The sequence below is a fragment of the Betta splendens genome, chromosome 13 (genome assembly GCF_900634795.4).
Source record: "Betta splendens chromosome 13, fBetSpl5.4, whole genome shotgun sequence".
NCBI lineage: Eukaryota > Metazoa > Chordata > Actinopteri > Anabantiformes > Osphronemidae > Betta > Betta splendens.
Genome location: NC_040893.2, coordinates 19,366,079 through 19,389,861, shown reverse-complemented (window position 1 = coordinate 19,389,861; position 23,783 = coordinate 19,366,079). Strand labels below are relative to the sequence as shown.

Here is a 23,783-nt window from a genome sequence, read left to right as displayed (position 1 = left end):
GCTGTGTGTGTGTGTGTGTGTGTGTGTGTGCGTGTGTGTGTGCGTGCGTTTGTGTGTGTGTGTGTGCGTGTGTGTGTGTGTGTGTGTGTGCATGCGTGCGTTTGTGTGTGTGTGTGTGTGTGTGTGTGTGCGTGCGTTTGTGTGTGTGTGCGTGCGTGTGTGCATGCGTGCGTTTGTGTGTGTGTGTGTGTGTGTGTGTGCGTGCGTGTGTGCATGCGTGCGTGCGTTTGTGTGCGTGCGTGTGTGTGTGTGCGTTTGTGTGTGTGCGTGCGTGTGTGCATGCGTGCGTGCGTGTGTGTGTGCGTGTGTGGATGAATGGTGGCCTGTCTTGTCCCCAGCACTGCGGCTCTTTGCTAATTAGTCGTCGGCTTAAGTGCTGCTGCTGCACTTTTTTCCAGATAGATGGGACGAGGACGCAGCGACGCAGGGAGGAGGCGACGGAACAATGAGAGGGAGAGGGAGGCAGCAGTGACTGATGGGATGCGTGAATAAAAAGGGAGGAAACCGAGGAGGAGGAGATAGAGGAGAACGGCGTGATGTATGACCAGCAGGAATGCAGCCTGAAAAAGAAACCAGAACCAGAAGCTCCTTCTGCATCTGATCCTTGTTTCTGAGTCACCTTTGTTCCATTTTTCTGTTGCTCCTCGTGTCACTCACTACATTTGAGCCCAGAGCGTCACTGACTCATTTGATGTGTCTCATCTGAAGCTTCAAGCACAGCTTTGCTTCGGGAGCATCACCCACGTCCAGCGGACGCTGCTGAAGGCGCCGCTCGTGGCGCTGACCCGGTATTCCCAACACGCGCCCACGGGTCCGTGCAGCAGGTGGGCCTTTGATTTGGCACCAGGAAGAAGCGGCCTCATTTGCATACAGATGCCGCCCCAGCGCAGCGGAAGGCGCACACAAAGACACACACAGCTCCTTCAGTCCGGCCTCACAAACCGCTCTTTCTTTCACGCTTCACTCGTGCCTTCGTTTCTTGGCAGCCATGTTTTCGTGTGCATACGTTCGCTCTTTGACGTATTGCTATAGATTCAGATGTACTGCTGTGTGTAAACATGTTTGTGCGCCTTGCGTGTTTTGCCTCGTGCGTTTGCTGCTCGGAGGCGTTCGCTCTCTGCATCTGTTGTCGCTGGCAGCGTTTTCGGGCCTCGTCGCGTGTGCTGGTGTCAAACAACGGCGGCTTGTTTGCAGCCGAAGCGAAGGCCGCATTCACAGGCTGCAGCCGAGCCGGAGCCGCGTCCACTGAATCACGGAGAAGCAGTGGAAGCGCGGGATGCGCTTCCAACAGAAACCCATGCTGAGACTCAGAGACTCAGAGTCGTTCAGCTGCTGATTACTGGCTTTGAACCCTGAAGTCATGGCGTTGTGTGTTTGTTCACATAAGCAGCTTTAACCACGTCATTCATTCTGCACCTGTTGCACGTGAAGTGAAGGCACTCAAACCTACGTAACACTGAAAAAAGTCAAAGCACAGAAACAGAAAGCTGCACGTCTTCCATCAGTGACATCAGGCCAGTGTTTGTGGCTGTGTGAGCAACCGGACGCTCAGAGCTGAGGTTGGACGACACCGCGGCCTTAATGGAAAAGGCAGTCGGCACTCACACATGCATTCAGGGACGTTAACCAAAGCAGCGCCTTTGGTCTCATCATGCAAACATCAACTCAACTTCACAATGAAACACAAACAGAAGCTTCACAATCTGGTGCACGTGTGGAAACGAGGACCAGCAGCCGATCAAATGCTGCTGCTCCAGAATCATGGATGCAGGAGTCTGCTTCATCACCAGCATCAGCCTTTGACGGTGGAGTCTTACCGGGGTAGAAGTCTTTGGATTTGGACAGCTTGATGGTGGCTCCAGTCTCCTTCTGCAGCTGCACGATGGTCTGGCCGCCCTTCCCGATGATGGAACCCGCCGCATAGCTGGGAATCAAAACCTTCAGGAAGTACTCGCCTTCCTCTGCAGCAGGAAAGAGGAAACAGCAAGTCAGAGGAAGCCAGAGGAGGCGGAGGTGGTTCAACTTCAGGCACCACAACAGAAAGAAACAGAAACACAGCTTCATGCATCAGCAGCCTCCAACCTTTGCCCTCATGCCGGCCGTCGAGTCACAGCAACGAGGATGGACTGAGTGTCAGTGAGCAGCGAGAGCGCTTAGCGTTGCAGTTCTCACAGGCTCAGAGCAGATGCAGAAGCCAAAGGAGACTCATTTGTTTCTCTACCCCCCAAAGCTCCACAAATCCACCCATCGCATCCAACAGTGACTGATGGCCTGACAACTCATTATTTCCATAATCTGATGACTCTGTATCGCCTCTGCATGTTGATTTGTGCGAACCTCCAAACACTTGGTGCAGATCGGTGTGATCTAATTTCAGCGTGAGGCCGGAGGAATCTGGTCCTCGTCACCGCATCGGCGCGAGGGGGGGGGGGGGGGGTGGACACGGTGGCCGTCGGACGCTTGTGGAAGCTAATTGGATTCAACCGGTGCTCGAGGATGTGACACCTCCTGAATGCACTGTACACACACACACACACACACACACACACGCACACACACACACAGATCACATGCACCTGCACTGAGGGTCACAGCGGAAACTCTGGATAGAGGAATCTCAGCTAATTGCACTGATGACGCTGCGTCTTCAGCGTCTTCTCAGTCCAGGACGTCCCTTTCTCTCTCGCCCCTTCCCTCTCTTCCTCCCCCCTCTCTTCCTCTCTCTCTTCCTCCCTCTCTCTCTCCCTTCCTCCCTCCCTCTCACCCAGTGTCAGCTCAAACTAATCGTTAATCTCAGTCAGCGGTTTTCTTTAAAGCTATGTTTTCTATAAACCGTGGTTTCGGGACCTTCTGTCTCTTTAAACGGACTCCATGCGTCGCTCCCAGGACGGCAGCCTCCATCTTTGATAATCCAGGACATGTAACCTCAGGGGGCAGATTAAAATAGGATTATTATCACAGGGACACGCTGTCACACAAGGGCACGGCACCAGGTTCTGTGTCTGTGACCCCAGTGAAAAACAGGAGACGCACACACGACCAGAGTGCAGTAAAACAACAAACCTGCTTCTGTGCTGGTTTTCTAAGTGAGACAAACCCAAGTTTGCCTATAATCTTCTATAAGGGCAAAAGTTACGTCCTTTGACTTTTACCAGTTTCTGTCCAGAGATGCAAAACATACTAAAGGGTGGAAGTGTGGTTCAGTGTTGAGGTTAAAACCTTCTCACCAACTGAAAGTCCAATAGATACAGATATTATATAATATAATAGAATAATATACGCATTCATATTTTTGATACAGAAATATATGTACATGTTTAGAGATATATATGTTTATATATAAGGCCAATTAATTAAACGACAACATCTGTACCAACGCTACAACAGCAACTTTTATCCTCTCTATTGGCGCCGACACACAGCAGACCACCACCACCACAGCCAGATGAGCGGCGCTTCATGCTAACGACCGTCTCATCCTCACCCTCATGTTCCAGACCAACACCGCTGCTAGCTTATCTCTGTCTAACTGACATCGGCACATGCACCACTTTGTTTCCGCACTTTAAGACTGCGACGCCCTCAAACTGTCCGTGGCCTCCTCCCGTCCCAGCTCGCTCACATCGCCTCCTCCTCGCCGTGCGGCACTGACCCACTTTGGGCGCGAAGCCTTGGACTGACCTGCTTTACATCGAGGCTAGCTAATTATAAGCGCCAGCATTAATAAGAGATGGGGACTGGTAAATATGAAGCGCACGCGCTCCAAAACAAAAGCTGTCTGCAGCACAAAACAGACATGAACACTTCTTGCGCTCAAGAAACACCTCCACAGACACAGACCTCTACAGACACAGACCTCCAAAGACACAGGCCTCCACAGGCACAGACCTCCACAGGCACAGACCTCCACAGACACAGACCTCCACAGGCACAGACCTCCACAGACACAGACCTCCACAGACACAAACCTCCACAGACACAAACCTCCTCAGACACAGACCTCTACAGACACAGACCTCCAAAGACACAGGCCTCCACAGACCTCCACAGACACAGACCTCCACAGACACAAACCTCCACAGACACAAACCTCCACAGACACAGACCTCCACAGACACAGACCTCCAAAGACACAGGCCTACACAGACCTCCACAGACACAGACCTCCACAGACACAGACCTCCACTGGCACATGTCTCCTCGACACAGACCTCCACAGACACAGGCCTCCACAGACACAGGCCTCCACAGACCTCCACAGACACAGACCTCCACAGACACAGGCCTCCACAGACCTCCACAGACACAGACCTCCACAGACACAGACCTCCACAGACACAGGCCTCCACACATCGATTAACTGCATATAAATGACTGATCCTCCCCAAAACACACCTGGAACCTACAGCCCTGTGAACATGCTTTGAATAACTGCATTCATCAACATCACTTAGGTCTCATATTAAATACACCTGACACGTCTGCGTGACGTCTTCCACATGAGGAAGGTGCTAAAACCCAAACTGGGTAAAGACGCTCTCGCTTCCCAGCGACGGAGCCAACACCTCATCAGCCCGTTCCACGCTGCTGCAGAGCTCCAGTGGCGAGCGAGTGAGTTAACAGGGTTACGCAACACTGATTGAATTACACTCTGAGAATAAGCTTTTAGCAGGTTTTATAACCACCATGACTCAATTTCTATAAACACCCAGCATCGTCCAGCGTCACCGTTCACAGGGAGGCTTTCAGCAGAACTGAGGCTCCATCTCCTACAGGAAGATCAACCCGTCCGCACACGCTGGAGGAGAAGCTTTACGCGAAGCCTTCCTTCGGAGGTTATCGTGGTTTCAGAGTAAAAGCTCTCAGAGCAACTTTAAAGCCTCTCGATCATCAGACACATTAGCAGCTACATGAAAATCCATTCTCTACTTTGGTAGCAATGTCTGCACAAATATGGAACAAGTAAGAGATGAATTCATTTCGGACCATCGTAAAAGCTCTTTAACTGGATCGACTACGTTTCAGTTGGTTCTGTCCCTGTTTGTGTCATGGTCCAGTGTGAAGCCCACAGAGAGTCTACCCGCCACCGCTGTAATCATGTGTAATTACACCTGACACTCAAAGTGTCATCCCACCTCCCGGCGCTGCAGGTGAGACTACGCGTGTGGATCCAACCGAGCAGAAGGAGCACCCAGAGGCCGACCCAACGGGTTCACGCCTCAGCCAGAACCTCTAACGCTGAACGCAGCAGATGGAAACGACGCAGTGAAGCTAAACCCGCGTTCCTGGTGTGGATGAGGAAGCCGGTCCCGGGTTCCCGGTCCGGATGAGGCTCGCTGCGCTGAGCGCTGGCAGCGGGTGCAGGGACCTCACGGCTCAGCCTGGTGCCACGCTCATTGTTCTCTCTTACTATTTTCTGCATTGTTGACGTGTAGCATCCTCAGAGATGGCGCCCCCCTCCATCCCTCCCTCCCTCCCCCTCCCCCTCGTGTGCACAGACTCTTTCATGCTGACGACTTAATGAGCATGTAAACTTTCAGTCCAAATAGGAACCAGAAAAACACCATAATTACAGCTGTGGTGATTGGCCCTGATTAGTTTGCAGCGTTTCAGCGCTGCGTGTTCTGTGGGGGTTCCTCAGTGCATGAAGGAGCCATTCAAGCCCAACGAGGTGAGAAGGAGTCAGCGTTAACGGAGGTGGATGAAGGTTTATCACTTCATGGACGACTCAGACATGAAACAAACCTGTAAGAGGTGCATCTAGTGTTTAAAATGGATGAGTGAAGGTCCTGATCTGACTCCAGCTCCTGCTGTGACATCAATAATAAATATCTAGAATCCTCACGTTTCTGGCCGCTTCAGCTTAAAAGGGGAATTCTAACCGAGGAGCTGCTGTTGGAAGAGTAACCGCCTCATGATTCCTCCTTCGTTCACAGCTGATCAGGACACGAGGACGTTCTTCCTCCTCACGGCGACTGGACTTTTGTGCACGTTCACCAAATGCTGCACTGAATCTTTTCACTGTTTTCGTAGCTGGTGTAAACTGGTCATTTACCAGTGGCCTCCTCAGACCTCAACACTCCCACAACAGCAGCCACAAACACTGAACCTGCAGAGGAGACGTGAAACATCTGGGCCGGAGAAGGTACCGGGACGCTCTGCGTGCCGCTGAGGGACTGCAGGGATCCGGGTCTTTGTTTTCACTGCCTACAGACAAACCCCGGCTGCTGTAACGCACGCACGCACGCACGCACAAAGCCCGAACAGGCAGCGGGTTCAGGCAGTGACCCACACGGAACCGACCTGGACCCGAGCCTATCTGGATTCCTACCATACGACCTTAAGTGGCGTAAAGGGGGAGGAGGTGGATCTGTGGGGTCTGAAGCCACAGAGGTTGTTTACAATAAATAATAAATTGTCTTCCACCACAACATAACTGGATGAGTAAACAGCCCAATCTGTTGCTAGGGCCCCTGCGGACCCTCCAGGCCCAGAATAGGCTCGCCATGAAGGGGGACAGCCGGATCAGATCCTGGGATCTGGTGTCCACGGGTGGGGTCGCGGGCTTGGACACACTTCGCTTCTCGTGTTCTGTTACGTCTAAACGCTGCCAAACGGCACTTTCAGTTCATTCTGGGTTCAACAGAACCCGGACATCTGAAGAATTCTTCTATTTCAGGCCCTCAAAGTAAACATCACATTTACGCTGAGCTGCTCTGGATTCGGCCGACTGACAGAATTATCATTGTTTTTTTTTATTGCTTTGCTATATTCTAGTAATTTATCAAAGCTTTTTCAGACTAATCATCAACATATAACTTTAAATTGAAACGAAGCGCAAGTCAATTCCAAATATGGTGTCGCTCCAAAAATATCACAATCCAACTTAAACTAGGGGTCAAATGCTAAAGGTCAAATGCACCCGTGGTCCAGAGCATCTAGTGCAGCCTCGCCTGCAAACATCAGGCGTGTGTCCCATGAGAGGAGAGGGGGATTCTGACGCGGAGCGGCCTCGGCTCATGGGGGGGGGGGGGGGGGGGGGGGGGGTCTGGAATGGAGGCTCTGAGCTCTGGGGACTTGGAAAATATTCATCTCCCCTAAGCAGGGAGAGTTAAAGCTGGGGGAAGGCTTTGTCTAACACCCCTCGCTCCTTTGTTGGGGGTAGCATTCACACACACACACACACACACACACACACACACACACACACACACACACACACACACACACACACACACACACACACACACACACACACACACACACACACACACACACACACACATAAAGCTCTTCAGCCATGCAGCCTGAGCAGCTGTCTCTGTTCTGAGAGATGGCCGTCCGTTCCCCTCAGGGATTTACTTTTACCTTCAGCCTTTAGCAGATGACTTAGCATGTTTTAACTAGTAAAAAAGTCAGTAAAAGTGCAGCTGATCGATTTACTCCTACTGTACATGTTAAAATGCTCTACTAATTAAATTCTGCACTGAGTTGCTGAAGAGGAGCAAGACTTTAAAAAGAGCGAGTCCAAAATTAAACACGAGCAGCTTCTAATTCTGTGTTTTCCTAGAGAGGGCGTCTCCTTCAAAATAAAGCTCCCCTTTATACGTGAGACGATGCAATTAAAACAGAAGACATCTCATTTGTTTTCATACAGAAAACAACAAACGAACCCAACTGTGAAGCAAAGACACGTGCTGTACGTCGCCGTAGAATCAAACACGTGCCGTGATAAACTAGGATCCTACTGCGCTGCGTTTGGACGCAGGTTCGGTGGGAACCAATCGGAGGCCGACATGCTGAAAGGACTGCCATCGCCGCCGCGGCTGCGCAGCAGTTAAAGCAGACGCAGCCCTTCGCTAACAAAGCTCGCGCCGCCTCCTTCTCTCCCCACGCTCGGCTCATTGTTGGCGGCGTCTCGGCGGCGGGGCCCTTCAGCTGCAGCGGCCTTTCATCCGTCCCTCATCCATATTCATCTCCTGCCGTCCTCCTCACCTATCAGCCCCCGGCGCTGGGACCGGCGCGGCGCTGCACCAATCGCAGCCCTCCTCTGCTGGAAATAGTCCCGCCTCCTCGCGCCCTCACCCCACCCTGTGCAACGCTTCCTTTTTTTTCTTATTTTGACGCAGTGGCTTGCAAAAAAAAGGAGGCAAACGAAAAAGGGTGGAGGATGAGAAAGAAGCTGCCGCCGCCGCCGCCGGTGGCTGCGAATCGATGAGGAGCCTCGCGAGCGTCGTCGATGGCAGCCTGCGAGCGCGAAGGAAGGGGGCGGGTGGAGAAAGACGTGATGGAAGGACACGCAGGGCGCAGCGGTAGTGTGGATGTGGGGGAAGATGGAGGAGGTCTGAGCGGAGCTGGAGGAAGAAACAGGCGCGTCGCAGAGGAAGCGCCGTGTTCCACAAGAGGCCGAGGACGAGCGGCCGTCAGAGGAAGTCGAGGAAGCGAGCTCCAGCTATTTAGACACGACACGCGCGTCTGTGGACTTTCACTGGAGCTGTGGGATGAACCCCGCGGTTCAGAACGACAGCAGATCAATGCGAGGGAGGCCGGTCTCCTTCCAGGACATCCCATCAGCTGCAGGAGCGGGGGACGCGAGGCCCACGGCCTCACGCGTTCACCTGCAAACTGCCTTCAAGGCAGAAACACCACCAAGCTCTCAGCACACAGTCAGTCCCCTGGTGTCACTGAGCAAGGGCGCCCCCCCCCCCCATCCAGCCCTGCCAGCGCACCCATTTACTAAATGAGTGCATTATATCTTATGGACAGGAGAGGAGAAGGAAGGAGAGCAGAGACGAGTCTGGGCCTGAGCCAGAAGGAAACCAAAGTTCTGCTCCTCAGGAGCCTCGACGGCAGGTGAACCCACGGACGGGTTTCTGAACACCGAGATGAAGAACCGGCATCTAATTTATTCTGTTTGTGTTAACGTGAGACTCCTCAACGGCTCATACGAGCAGATTCACTGAAACCCGCACTCCATCCAGAGAGGCTGAATCTGAGTCAGAGGCCGATGCTGCCTTTGAGTAATTATCAAGTCTTCACCATTTCTTCCGTAGTAAACAGGGTTATTATTATTATTATTATTATTATTATTATTATTATTATTATTATTATTATTATTATAGCATTGGTATAAAGTGCTACGCAGTCACATTCACGGAGCAGAGGCTGCTTCCTCTGCTCTTTGGCCGGTCAAAGTAAAGTCAGGCTTTTGGCTTCTCAAACTGCATCAAATATTAACAGTGAGCTCATTAAATGTCTCTTATCATATATGTACATGATTAGAGGGAAAGCTGAATTCCTCTAATGCGGCGAGGAGCCCTGCCGGGCCGGGGTGAGGGGCCGGGGGTGCGGAGATAAGAATGGGCTTCTGGATTAGAGGGTGTGGGGGGGGGGACGGGCGACATCAGCTACTGCAGCTTCCCATTGATCTTTTCATCTGTGAGACCCTCAGCTTTTTATGAGGCAGAGCGATGATTTATGGCCCGCGGGGCTGGAGGGCTCCTATGTGGTTCCACATCCACTGTCTGACAGCTGACCAGCGCGTTATTTCCTCACACTCAAACTCTGGGTTCAAAACACGTTTTGCTTCTGCGGCTTTTAGAGAAATATATATATATATATATATATATATATATATATATATATATATAAAAATCAGCAACAAATAATGAGGGAAGTTTTACATGTCAGCAGTTCACTCCAGGCTTTTACACAACAACAGCTGCTCGGCACAAACTGTAGCGTCAAACGGAACAATTTCAGAACAATGAAAAACATTTGAACAATGCATCTGCAGCCTTAAACCCAAATGCTTTGATGACATGGCTGGCGTGAGGTCAAAGGTCATCAGGACTGTTGGTGCAGTAATGTTGAATATCATGACAAAAGAAACACTGATTTTGTAGAAAAAGCATGAGAATGGATGTTATGGAACTGAAACATACAATAGAAACAGTCTCCGTGTGACGTGCATCACCCTGAGCAAATGTGCCTTTAACATCCTGTTTAAATTCAGGCTCTGTAGCAGATAAAGCACCTCGTGGAGGTTGGGCTCTGTGGCCTTTAAGAACAATAACATGTGCTGCATGTGTCGTCGCTGCTGAACCAGTCCTGCATTGAAGAAGGTTAAAGATTAAAACAGGTAGAAGATCAAAATCAAAGTCTCTCTTACCATGAGTCTCAGTTTCTTGGTGAGGGAATACAATGCCTTCAGTTTCAAATAGGGGCTGCAGGAAGGCCACTACAGAGAGAGGAAGCACAGGGGTGGGGGAGTGTGTGGCGTGAACTAATCATACAGAGAAACAACCATTATTATTAATATTATTATTATCTTTATTATTGTGATCTTAGCTTGACTTACTTTAAATTTAAAACTGCAGCGTGATTGCAGATTATAATATTATAAATACATTAAAAAAAAAAGTAAAATACAGCTTTTGATTAAAGTTATAAAATTTCATCTGCACCAATGGCCAAAAGTATAAACAGTTCTTGACTCTTGAAGGGAAATCTTATTTCTGCTGTCGGATCAGCTTAAGCTGTGGGAACCAAAGATGTGAGATCATCAGGATCAAACTGAGACTGAAGAAACATCTTGAACCAACTGAAGGTGATTTTCACAAACCAAGCTCCATCTCCTGTGCTGCGTGGCTACTGGTGTGTGGGGGCGACTGTTCGTGCTCAGCCTGATGCTGATGCTTGACCTGGCGTCAGCGCTCTTCCTGCCTGAGTAAAAGCCTACTTGGCCGTGCTCCTCATCACCATCATCCCAAGCATTTCATTTGTCTAAATGGTGGCGCTGCCTGGCTGTAACGCAGGCAGGAGAGTGGTCCCCGGGGGCGGGGGGTGGTGGTGGGTGGGTTTGTGCTGCATTGATCTGCAGCTCCACAGAGCGGCTCAACCTGCGGCCGTCACAGAACCGACCCGCGACGGCGCCGTGGAGCCTCTTCAGGACAGGTCTGTGCTGTGGCCGAGGACGACCTCAGTTCACCAGTTCTCTCACAGTGCATCTTCACTTCTTATTTATTAATTCAAATCTTTGAGTTTCAGATTATCACATTCTTAAATTAAATGTCATGGAGTAAAACGTTTCTGGGTAAAACAGCCACTTAAACCTGCAGGTCAGACTCCTGCTTTTGTGTCTGACGCCTCCCGTTCACACTGATTTAACAGTGTGCACTAAAATAAGCACGTAAGAGACACAGTTAAAATCCCCATGTGAATATACGGTGCGTTCACTGTCGCGGTGTATTGTATGTCCACATGTCCATGATGGGGTGCATGGCCAGGAGAGTCTACTGATGGTTGCAATGCTGGGTGATGGGAATGCTGGGCGCATGACAGCATGTAAACAAAAACCAAATATGGTGATCGCCATGGTGACATTTCCATCTTTCATCCAAGCCGAGAATAATGAAGAAACATGATTGGACAGTTCAGAGGTGAAACAACCTCTCCCTTAGCTGCAGTTTGTTCAATTCAGGACGCACAGCACGATTAAAAATACACAGGCGCGGACAGACTGCAGCAACGGACGCTGTCGCATTCGAGCTCTTCCCCTCGCGCTTTCCGCCTCGCCACAGGCCTGTCGTTAATACGACTCCGCTTGTTTATCCGCTTGTGTAATTGTACACAAAGCGGCGATGGTGGCTGATGTGTGAGATTATCACAAGGTCATCCGTCGACGGGATGAGCGCCTGCCTTCACGCACCAGCCCGATCCGGCTCCCACTTGTTTACATCCTCGCCGTCGCTCTATGGCCGCGGAGCTGCGCGTGCACCTTAAGGCGGAATGAATATTTAACGGAAAAACAATTGTGTTTGCGTGAAGAGGCTGAATCTGCGGGGATGTGCGCGAGGGGGACCCGCAGCTTCCCTCCAAATCGCCCCTCGGCCCCTCTCATTGTTTCCTTCCCATCAAAGCGGCGGCCCGTTGTTATTTTTATGCTGATGGAAAATGAGTGTCGCTCATTAGACGCGGATAAAAATATCGCGCTCCGCGAACGTACAGCACTGCGTAGCTGGAGCCCAGACTCGGAATCTGGGGCTGCACCGCGGCGCCGCGTCCGTCAGGAACCACATGAACCTGCTCTGTGCCTGCCTCGAGACTGAGACTGAGACTGAGCCCAATTCACGGAACAGCTCCCGCATCCCCATCGCTGAACTTACCTCCCGTGTTCGTGCGCTTGGTGCTGCTGGCCTCAGTCGGCGTCTCCAGGGGTCTTTTACGCGAGTCCGGGGGATCGGACTCCATGTGTGGTTGCTGATTGTGATGGTGAGGATTTGAAAAAATCCCGTTTTGCTGTACTGCTCCGCCGGCCATCATTTTCGAGCTTGCTCTTGGATGCTTGGGCTACGGTTGCGTTCAAATCCCCCCTTTTCCGCCTGTTTACGCAGCGTAGCCGTGCGGACGAGTCCTTGGAGGAGGCGAAAGTGGTTTGGGAATCGGAAAATACGCCTGTTTCGTGCGGACGGGGGAGGTTGGCTGCGCGTTTCTCCGCGGAGCGCTGTGCGTTCAAAGAGATGATGCGCAGGGAGTGAAAGCGGCGGATGATCGACTGGGAGGGCAAAAATCCAAGCCTCTGCGGATGGAGCGTGCTCTACGCTACTAAAATGACAAAGGGAGCGTCACTCTTCCATCAACCTTCAGATGTGCGGGCTTAAGCTTAAGATATGTGTGTCATTCCGCTGCGACCGGATAAAAGAGCGTACTCATGTCAGGCAGTGCAGGATGGTGGCGCTCCTCGGCGGCGGAAAAGGAAACAAATGGATTAGAACAAAACAAAAACCCAGCCGACCTCAAAAACAAAGGTCTGCCAACAAATAATAATTTTAAAAATCCGATTCGCTCGGCTATTGCAATTTCTTCCTTCTTATCCGATCCTGGCTCCGAACATTTGGACACCCAGGGGTGGCGGGTGCGCGAGGAGGGTCCGGGGACGCGGAGCTGGACGAACACGCAGAGAAAGAGACGTTTTTTCCTGCTCGTTCTCTCGGCGAAGATGCTGCAGTCCTGCGTTCAGAGCATCCCTTCTCTGACTGGCTGCTGGAGGGAGCACTGACGTCACAGGGCCTGGTGACGCCTTCAGTGGCTTCCCCCCAAAATTGGATTTCCAAATTCTTAAAAAGTGCGACTTGGTTTTACGCGTATTTGGCGGAAAACCGCCTACGAAGCTCACGCCGCTTCATTAGTGGCATCTTACAATAGCAGCCACGTCTACAACACGTCACCTTTCAACGTTTTGAATTAATATATTACTCGCCAAATGTGCAAGAATTTAGATGACAGCGCTGTTAACCAACCTATGGAGCCTATTCCCCAATAGGTGCGAGGACAAAGCAGAAAATCCGGCTTAGTTATACGGAGTTGAAACAGAAACGGGCCGTTCCCAGAATTTAGTATTTTCGACAACACGTGAAGGCCTCGCGACAGAGAACGCGAGAAAATGAGAGTGAGAGAGGCGCGTCGCCAAGACGCTATTGGCCGAGGCTGCGTTTGCCCCGCAAAAGCAAAGGCGCACAGACATGTTCGCCGTCGGAGTCACGTGACGGAGAGGAGCGGATGCGCGGCGGCTTTCTGCTGTGTTACAGCCGCGGCAATGCAATTACGGCTGAACGGGAGCCTGAAGGTCCCACTGCGGCTGTTTGAAGGTCTGCGGCGCCGCCTGCGAGCGGCAGAGGCCGAGGGAGCCGCAAACGCACCTGGAGGTCTGCAGGAAGCGCGCGCCCAGTTCTCTGGCTCAATAAAAATACACATCAGCAGGTTTAACCAGTGAGACCCGAACCGGACACTGTTGTTGGACTCATTTTTGCTCTTCTGACGCCCATATTTTCCAATTTGACAGCTTCCTGTTCCAAGGCAGACGTCCAGCCCTGATGACCCGGGGCCAGACAGCAGGCCGCGGTGGCCACTTAGTGCTGCGTGGCTAAAAGCAGCCTAAACGCCAGCAGCCCCCGAGCGAGGAGCGAGCCGGTCCTGGTTCTGTTCACCTGTGCACCGGTGCCGTGTGACCCACCTGTGTGTGCTGCGTCTGACATCGCTGCGGCGCTGTCTGGCTCTGAAGAGATCCTCCAGCGCAGCTCGTGAGCTGTGTGAGAGCGGTACCGCCGCGGTCCTTCTCAGCTCCCTCACACACTCACGTTGGGCACATTCTCACACACGCACACACACACAGACACGCAAATACCATCTACTCCCTCTCTCCCGCTCTGTCCAGCGCCGTACAGATGCCGTGCGCCCTCGGTGCCTCCTGTAGATTGTAGTCAAGGTGACATTGTGCTGCCTGTGCACGCGTGCACGCACACACACACACACACACACACAGCAGCGGTCTCACACCATTTCACATCGCCGTGAGAAACGCACCGGTGAGCCAGTCTCCGGCTCTGGGGGAAAACGTGGCAAATCCGAGGCAGATGGATCCCAGGCTGCAGTCTGAAGAGCCGGCGCCGCTCGGGACGAAAGGCCAGAACGCCGGCACCGGAGGCTGCTTCACACTCTGAAGCGTGAGGGTCCCACGTTAGCCAGAGCGGCCATGATGCTGCAGCAGCAGCATATGGAGGAGGCGAAGCAGCCGCACGAGCGCTGGAGCTCAGAGCCGAGCTCATTCTTGCCTTTTACAAGGCTGTGAGCTCATGTTGATGCTTCTCTAAGGTCATGAGCCTGCGAAACGCACGCGTCTTCTGCCACCGGGTCATAACGCAAACAGACTCACATTAGCACACAGCGATCAACATAACTCAAAGGGGGAGAAGGGAGACGAGCAGAGACCTCGGCCACATGAGCATCAGACACATAATTAATGCACGCTGCACTGCAAACATTTCATCATTAACGCTGTTAAGAGCCCATGGAGGTGTGTTGAGGAACGAGGTCGCCTGCAGCAGATGTCTGCACACCCGTCCTCCCTGTACAGTTTATCAGTGTACGTACAGGTTTCAGGGTGTTTCTGTGGGTCAAGGCTGAACGTTCAGGACGTTCAGGATGTAAAAGCAGATCTGTTGCTGCAGACGTTGGGTCTGTGGCGCCCCCTGCTGGACACCAGGGAAAACAGCATCTAGACGTTGTCCTCCCTTCATTTCTGTGGCACCTTCAGAATAAATGATCCACTCCAACTGAGACGTGTTTCCCAATATAGTGTCTCGTTTCGTTATTTAAAATCAAATACATCAACTAGTTCATTCAGGAACCCAGGTTCTCATTAACTATTTTAATCTGTCTCCAGCAAATGTGAACCTGAAGCACAATTATCGAGTTTCACCTCAAAAATCAATAGTGAACTCAATTCAGTCTGTCTGAAATTGGAAAGAGGCAAATGATCCTAACACGTCAGCTGCTGCCTCAGTAATGAATGAAGGTGAGTGTGCAGTGACATGACTGCTGCTGAAGTGGGAGCGTGTCCTGCTGATCCTGGACCGACGCTGCGGGTCGGTTCTGTGAGCAGCCGTGAGTCCATCACCTCTGAGCTTTACGAGCGACACATAAATCCACACCACTCTGTCACCGCCTTTAACGAGCCGAGGCCCACTTTGACCCCGTCGGCCCGTTAACGCCATGACGACGGCGGAGCGGCAGCGCCCTCGTCTCACGCTGACATCAGGAAGCTACTTGCACAGAAGCCTCGTAGCCACGTCCCAAATCTCTAGGCAGCCGTGCACAGCTGTGCTGACTTCTCAGGAAGCCATTATGGAATTGACTGGAGACTAAACAAAAAACAGAAAGGAAGGTCTTGACAGACGAGCTACAAGTGTGTGAACTACAGATGAGATTCAAATCCCACCTGTGCTTCTATTATTTACCAGTAGTGCCTGTTTAGACCTTCCTGCAATATTAGAGACACTACCCTGATTAAAACGGCCTTCATGTGGCATCACAAAGGCTTCTGGGTAATAAGATGGGCGGAGTAAAACATGGAGTAAAACTCAACTGCAAACCAAACGTCATAAACTGGGATTGTACCTGCAGTCGCATCCACATAAACCTGCAGCCGCATCCACATAAACCTGCAGCCGCATCAGCATCCACCTGCAGTCGCATCCACATAAACCTGCAGTCGCATCCACATAAACCTGCAGCCGCATCCACATAAACCTGCAGCTGCATCCACATAAACCTGCAGCCGCATCCACCTGCAGCCGCATCCACCTGCAGCCGCATCCACCTGCAGCCGCATCCACCTGCAGCCGCATCCACATAAACCTGCAGCCGCATCCACATAAACCTGCAGCCACATCCAAATAAACCTGCAGCCGCATCCACATAAACCTGCAGCCGCATCAGCATCCACCTGCAGCCGCATCCAAATAAACCTGCAGCCGCATCCACATAAACCTGCAGTCGCATCCACATAAACCTGCAGCCGCATCCACCTGCAGTCGCATCCACATAAACCTGCAGCCGCATCCACCTGCAGCCGCATCCACCTGCAGCCGCATCCACCTGCAGCCGCATCCACCTGCAGTCGCATCCACATAAACCTGCAGCCGCATCCACATAAACCTGCAGCCGCATCCAAATAAACCTGCAGCCGCATCCACATAAACCTGCAGCCGCATCAGCATCCACCTGCAGCCGCATCCAAATAAACCTGCAGCCGCATCCATGTAAACCTGCAGTCGCATGCACATAAACCTGCAGCCGCATCCACCTGCAGCCGCATCCACATAAACCTGCAGCCGCATCCACCTGCAGTCGCATCCACATAAACCTGCAGCCGCATCCACCTCATCATCCAAAGATAAAACACACAAGTTCAGACAGGTTAGGAAGTGACTCACAGTCACCGCTGGAGACGACTCAGTGGGAGCTGCGTTAATGAACGTGGTGCTTCTTGTGACTATTCACATTAATCACATGTATTAAAACTATAATCTGACCTCCAGTGAGTAAAGGAGCCCCCCAACACACACACACACACACACACACACACACACACTAGGTGGCGCTCACGTCCACACTCCTGTGCATCATGCTTTGGGTGGATTAAATTCAGCAGCACAGCACTCACGCTCACGCAGGATTAGGTTTTATCATTTAATTGGTCACTGCAGTATCTCTTTAACTTCATTTACATTTACCTTCACATTTTATTGTGTTTTTGATGGTACTGTGCACACATTTCCTCCCAGTAATCGATTCTATGCGTTTCAGATTACGATCGGTCACTACGTTATAACACACAACCAGTCAAGCACCACGGAGGCTCACGGACTGTAGCTTATGTTGTTTTACCCCAGTTTGTTTCTTCAGAACCCGTCCGGTCTCGATACCGTGAGAATCTTTTGTCTTATTGTTTTTGTACTAAACGTATTTATATCATATGGAGCTGGGGGTCGACCACGTCCTCCCAGGACTCACTACAGCCAAGACTAAAGGGCCGGTTTCTCTTCCTGAATAGTAATTTAAATAGTTCCTGTCAATTTGACAGTGGCTGCGCTGAATAAGTACTAATTTCACCTGAACATTGTTTTACTTGAACTCCTCAGAAAAGACAGAATGCTGCTGTAATGAGACAAATGTCCCGAAACATGAGCCACCGGCCAAAGAACAAGTATATAAACAGTCTGAAAATAAGTCTGGTTATTGGTTTGGAGATTAGATCACTCAATATAAAAATAAACCCAGGCACCGATCAGCAAACAGACAGCGGCTGCAGCGACGCAGGACGAGAGGGGATCTCTGTGGTTTGTAAATAAAGAGGAGGGGTTCTTCACTGGTCTGTGGCGTTTGTTTTCTCTGGCTGATGCCGCCGTGCCTCCAGGTTTACACTGGCCCGGCCCGAAAACGCCACCGCTGAACCCTCCGCTCACAAACAAAGAGCGCAGCTGGACAGAAGGAAAACATCCGGGGGTTCCCTCCACTCATGACTGGGCCCACTCACGTCTCATTATCCTCAGGCCTCTGCTGGGCCCGGTCTGACCCAGGGAGGTTCCACACACGGTCCCAGAAAGCAGCGATTGTTACGAACCATCAGGATCCTTTGTGATCTGAAAGACACGAACACACGAACGTTCAAACTGAGTCACAGCAGGAAGCAGGTTTGTTTCAGGGGGGACGTTCTTATGAAACCCACCACCCAGAAAAGGATCACAGACCTGCAGCGTCGGACAGGTCCAAGCTGCCTTCACAGCCCATTCAAATGTACCAGTTAAGTGTTATTCACACGTTTAAGTCACTCTTCAAAGCAACACGGTTTAACCAAACCCTGAAGCATCTTCTCATTTAAGGAAACAAGGCTTGTTAACATAAAACAAAGCCAGGATTGGGTTTTAGTTGAGAGCTCAGACATCGTAAATCTGTCGAACCAGCGAGCAACCGTTAGAACCACGAACCCACAAGCAACAAGCCCACAACAAAACTCCTACAAAACGACACGATTCAACTAAAGCTTCTATCAACACTTTTAATGCTGCTCTAAAATGCACCACGTGAGTTCTACAGCAGCGTTACCTGGTCGGTACGAGACGAAAAACTGCTCTGACACTTTCACAGGTGAGCAGCACGCGCCATTTTCATTTGTTTGACCGGTTATGAGGTGGGCGTGTCTTTAAGGTGCTTCTCCAGCACAGCATCATGGGTAATGTAGGCGGCTTCCTCGTCTGCTTAGACGTTCACGTCGCTGTACTGACTGATTGTTAACGCACTATCTGAACATTTTATGACGACACCGAATTAACCGAACGTCCCATTACACAATAAAATGTCGCCACAACGCGGAAACCATGTGAATGTTTAAATGACATATAGAATTAACTTTTACCCCACGAAGGTTAAATGACTAATATAAATAAGACACTTATTTATGAGATGAAACGTTGTGGCCCTCACGGCTGCTGTTTTGTACCTACAACCTGTTATGCAACAAGGTCACACAGACAGAATAATACAAAAAGCTAATGAGCTGGTTCATAATTTGCAAACACTTTTGGTTAATGAGCTGTTGTTTTTAGTCTCACATTTCCTGAGCACCGTCTCACCTTCACCCTGTAATTAAAACACAGCAGAGCGGGTGATGTCATCAGGAGGAGCTCGTACAGAACGCTCTGTCACCTACTGACCTGAAGCTCAGTGAGAAACAGCTCACTTTGAGGTAAATGTGTGTAAATGGATGTCCTCTCTCTGTGTTGGCAGAATGAAGCGAGACACTGCAGGACTGATTTGTTGGTTAACAGTGTCCTCTGCTGGTGTCAGTGGTTTGGGGCAAAAGCAGGAACATCATTTACTCTTTAATAGTTATTATATCACAGTTGTACTCATTGTTTTTAATTAGAACACAGTCCGTATGGGTATTTACCACTTCCTCCTCCTCCTCAGGTTAATCCTCCTCATTCTCACATTTAGCTTCAGAATTATGTGACGCCCGTATCTTCCCGATCGCAGCGTCATGAGGTAATGTCATGAGAAGCGATTAGCAAACAAGGGCTTCATTCTGACTCACGTCCACAGGTTGCATCATTATCGTCCCTCCTTTCACCACAATCTCAAGGCACAATGTGAAACTGTATAAGGAACGGAACCTTCAGTTTGGTTCCGGATGTTCTATATAAAGTAGAATCCCTGTTTCCTGTGACGGTAGTGGTTTATAACCTTATAAATCTGGTGTCTGAGGCTTTCAGGTGCCGTGAGGTGAAGGCTGTGTGAAAGGCTCATCATGGCCACAAACAGATCCTCATTCTAACAGACTGACACACGTCTGGAAACATTACATCAGTCGAGTCCTCGACTGATTTTACCCACTGTCAGATCAGTGCAAAATGATGTTTGTCCACATTCTTTTCCTCGCTGCGTAAAGCAGAAAGTGCTGTGTGAATCAGCTCTGACCGTCTCACCAGCATCAGTACTGGTCTGGTCTACTGGTCTACTGGTCAGTACTGGTTTCACCCAAGGTTCGTTATTTTGATATCTGCCTTCTGATTGGTCCACATCTCCTTCATTATAAACACATTTGCAGACTCTCTTTTTATTCCTTGCTTTTTTAAATTGGCTCTTTATTATCTGTATTTCTGGTCACGCCTCCCTCTGGTCCCTGTTCAGGCAGCGGTGGTGGAGGAGACCATGAGACTTTATGGCCTTGTTTGCTGTGTGCTGCATCACTGAGGGTCTGGAGGGACGTGACTGTGGCCTCTAGACGGCACAGACGTGCCTAAAAGAGCGGCTAGGGGGGGGTTGGTTTCAGGCAGACCGTCGTCCATGTTTTCTATTTTTATTTCTTGTGCTTTTCCGACATGCTGTGAATAAATGAGATGGCTCGTGTCTCAGCTCGAGGTGTCTAATGATTTATTGACCTGATGCATTCCCAATCCCCGAACCCTCGTGGCCCTATTTATTCCTATGCACAGTGTTGGTGTACGTTTGAATGGAGCTATAGGCGGAAAACCACAAAGAAGGTGTCCATTAAAAACCAAGCCTGCTGCTGCACGTGTGTGATGTGAAACATACGTGTTTGGTCACAGATATTTTAGCCCTTACGTCTACAAAACATGCTGATTAAATGCATGAAGACAAACGCAGGCATTGATATGATAACAGGAATATGAACTGTCAGCAACAGACCAGTGAACTCTTTCATTTTTAAGTCATAATTAAGCCAGACTCCAGTTACACACTGAACCAGACCCGGCTTTAACCTGAAAAAGAGCAAGGACTGGTATCAGATGTCCTCTCAGTCCAATCCACACTCTGGGATCCCACAGAGGCAGAAATCCCAGCGCACACACACACACACACACACACACACACACACACACACACACACACACACACACACACACACACACACACACACACACACACACACACACACACACACACACACACACACACACACACACACACACCTTATCTTCCACGCCCTGTGAATCTCCTCTGGAGGAGGAAGATTGTAGCTGCTGTGTGACTCACTGCTCAATACTTGGAGGAAAAGCTGTAAATCACTGAAGCTATTTCGCCTTTAAGTGGACACGGGTCTGTTTATAGCTGCAATCAGCAGGAATACATGGAGGTGCTGGACTTTTCTCTTGAAGCAGTGGTTTTTTGAAAGCGGTGCTGCTTTTTTCTGCAGACGCAGGACTATTTTGTTGTTTGCGCTGGGTCCCGTCGCCTCACAGTGGTTGATCGCTCTTCAACATAGACTACATCCACTACACACAAAGCCTGCAACGCTCACACTGTACCAACAAATGATGAACTCTAAGAGCATTACTTTGTCTCAAACCAAGGAAGTTCAGACTTTTCTGAGGTTAATGTGAACAAAGTGTTGCTGTCACCAGGCCTGTTGAGGAAACAGGCTTCAGCGGTGCAGCGTTGAGGGGTCTTGCCCTTGTTTGATGCAGTTAATGAACCATCGGAGGGCGCCAGCTGTTTCCTGCTTTCTGTTTCTGTTCCTTTTTGAACTGCACTCGCTCCTCAGTGATGATATTATGACAGCTGGGTCTAAGCTGGAGCGAGGGTGAGTGAATAAATAAAAGGAGAGGAGGCTGACTGGGAAGGTTGGCAGGTTAGAAATTCACAGGACTGGAAGTGAACAGCTGAAAATGTCACTTTTAGGTTTGCTAGAACTTAAAACCTCTGCAATGATAAATAAGAACAGCATCTAGTGCATCGGCTCTAGATTCCTCCATACTGTAGGTCTTCACCCTTGAGTTGAACTGGGACTCAGTTCATCTCTTCTCATATAATAATGGTCTAATATAGAGGCTCTGTGTGATTCCATTTTGAAGACTCCTCCAAACATCAGTCCTTAACTCACCATTCATTTAACTGCTACTTTTACACAAGCTAATGACTCGCTTGGTCATTTTATAGTTAAAAGACTTTGCTCCTCAGACTCCAAGGAGCCTGAACGCCTCTTCATTTCCAAGAGCCGGCCAGAAATCACCTCTTTTGTTAGAGATTCGTGCACGCTTAACGGATGGTCTGCATCCAAGTGTAATAGTCTATTTTTACTGTTGTGCATTTGTCTGGGCTGCTCGGGGGCCGCTGACCTGCTTCCTCTGCCAAGAGGGAAATACAGCTCAATGACTTACTAATGAGTTTATAAAATGCGTCTTAAGAAGGATTCTGGGTCACATTGGCCACAAGTGTAAGAGGAATAAACAGCTCAGAGGATGGATGTACAGGTCACAGCGCTGCCTTTTAGGGGATTTGAGGGTTCACCCAGAACAGTGTGGAGTCTCCATTACTCATGTGTCTGTGTTTCCTGTAATTAGCAGCGCATGTGACCTGTATGAATACATTAAGGTGGTTCAGTTTCATGTATCAGTCGATGTGCAGCACACTGACCCGCGCTGCTTGAAGACTTTAGCATGCGTGAATGCAGCACTGGACAAGCACTGAGCTGCTGTTAAGCTCTGGAGGAGGAAAACGGACGGTCAGGACCGAAGGAGAGCGCGCACGCTGGACAAAGAGCCAAGGACGGTGCGAGACAAAAACCCAATCTGATCATCAAGGTCATCGCTGGTCTAATGCAGGACTCGCTGTGAAGTGACAGGCTCTAATGCTGGTGGTAAATGTCCTCTGACAGAGAAGACAGAGCCGTGGCTTTTTAAAGGAAATCCAATGGATGAAAAGCAAAGAACAATAGACACCACTCCATGAGAGCGAGTCCGTCCACTTCAATTTAAAAAGCTGAGCGCTCCTCAAACAGGCATCAAGGTTCTAATGCATAATTTATGTGCTACTGACACTGTCACTCAGCAGAAACACATTATGAAGCCTCCTCCCTCACACTGAGCAGAGCAGCACCGACCGCTCGGCCTTGGACCCTTTAGTCTGAACTACGTTTTACCTGCTAATATGAATCATTTCTCTTTAGTTCATTTTATGTTATGATTAGCAACTACTGTACTTTAACCTACACTATGTAGCAGCCAGTGACTTAAGCTTCGGTTAATTCAGCTTGGTATTTTCTATGGATCCTTGATGCAGAGCCATGACCCACATATGGTCGGTGCAGAACCAGACACAGCAGCTGTGGACAAACACGGGACACAGGGCGGAGGCTCAGCGCCTCCATCTTAATGTGTCCTTGGGCTGAGGGAGGAAAGGGCATCGGGTCCCTCCAGCCTGCGAATCCTCCCCTCAACCATTATCCTCAGACTGTTTGTTCCACTTTCACTTCTGTTGCTGAACTACGCTGAAGCTAAAAATAACAGCACAACCATCGTTCATGTCCTGCAGGTATTTCCGTGTCCTCAGCCTGGTAATAAATCACATTCACAAGCCATATGAAAGTCCTTTCATAACCAGGTGATGCTGGTGACGCTGCAGCCTCAGGTTCGCTTCTATATTTAACGCCGCTGCTGGAGCGGAGCGGTCGGAAGACAATGTTCCCTCAGAGACGCCGTGAGTTATGTCCTCTCCCGCTTCTCAGGAACATGAAGGCACGTGGGACACACACACACACACACACACACACACACACACACACACACACACACAGAAACACAAGTGTAGACAAACGCCCCCTAAAGATGCGCCTATTCCTCCACGTCATCTCTGCAGGGGTTCGTTTTCGTTTCTAATCATCTCTCCTGTCTCTTTCGCACCCACTCCCTGTGCAACGCAACAAAGGAACACACACACACACACACACACACACACACACACACACACACACACACACGCGCGCCCTTCACATCACTCGTTGGCCGTGCAGACTCCAGAACAGGACGAGGTGACGAGGGACGAAGGTGACTTTGCGTTGGCTCTGTTCCAGATGTGCTCTCATCGCTGCCCAGTAACGTGAGCTGTTACACCACGATACAAAGCTAGAACACACAAAGTAC

The 23,783-nt window shown here is 50.2% G+C and overlaps 1 protein-coding gene and 1 long non-coding RNA gene across 3 annotated transcripts; both read right to left on the bottom strand.

The window, feature by feature from the left end:
* Positions 1–207: 207 nt before the first annotated feature.
* On the bottom strand, positions 208–13,098 carry LOC114868354 (RNA-binding protein Nova-1-like). Of its 2 annotated transcripts, XM_029171836.3 has the most exons (3): positions 12,168–13,098; positions 10,172–10,240; positions 208–1,961 (listed from the first exon to the last, which is right to left on the bottom strand). In XM_029171836.3, exons 1-3 carry the CDS (start codon positions 12,322–12,324, stop codon positions 1,672–1,674), a joined length of 516 nt encoding a protein of 171 aa, XP_029027669.1. In that variant the 5' UTR covers positions 12,325–13,098; the 3' UTR covers positions 208–1,671. The 2 variants fall into 2 exon arrangements, with proteins under 2 accessions (XP_029027669.1, XP_029027670.1); XM_029171837.3 differs by lacking the exon at positions 10,172–10,240 and having other exon boundaries at positions 209–1,961; positions 12,168–13,059.
* Positions 13,099–17,017: 3,919 nt separating this feature from the next.
* Positions 17,018–18,651, bottom strand: LOC114868071 (uncharacterized). Its single transcript, XR_003787975.3, has 2 exons — positions 18,448–18,651; positions 17,018–17,984 (listed from the first exon to the last, which is right to left on the bottom strand). It is a non-coding gene; the product is annotated as an uncharacterized LOC114868071 (long non-coding RNA).
* Between the last annotated feature and the right edge of the window lie 5,132 nt (positions 18,652–23,783).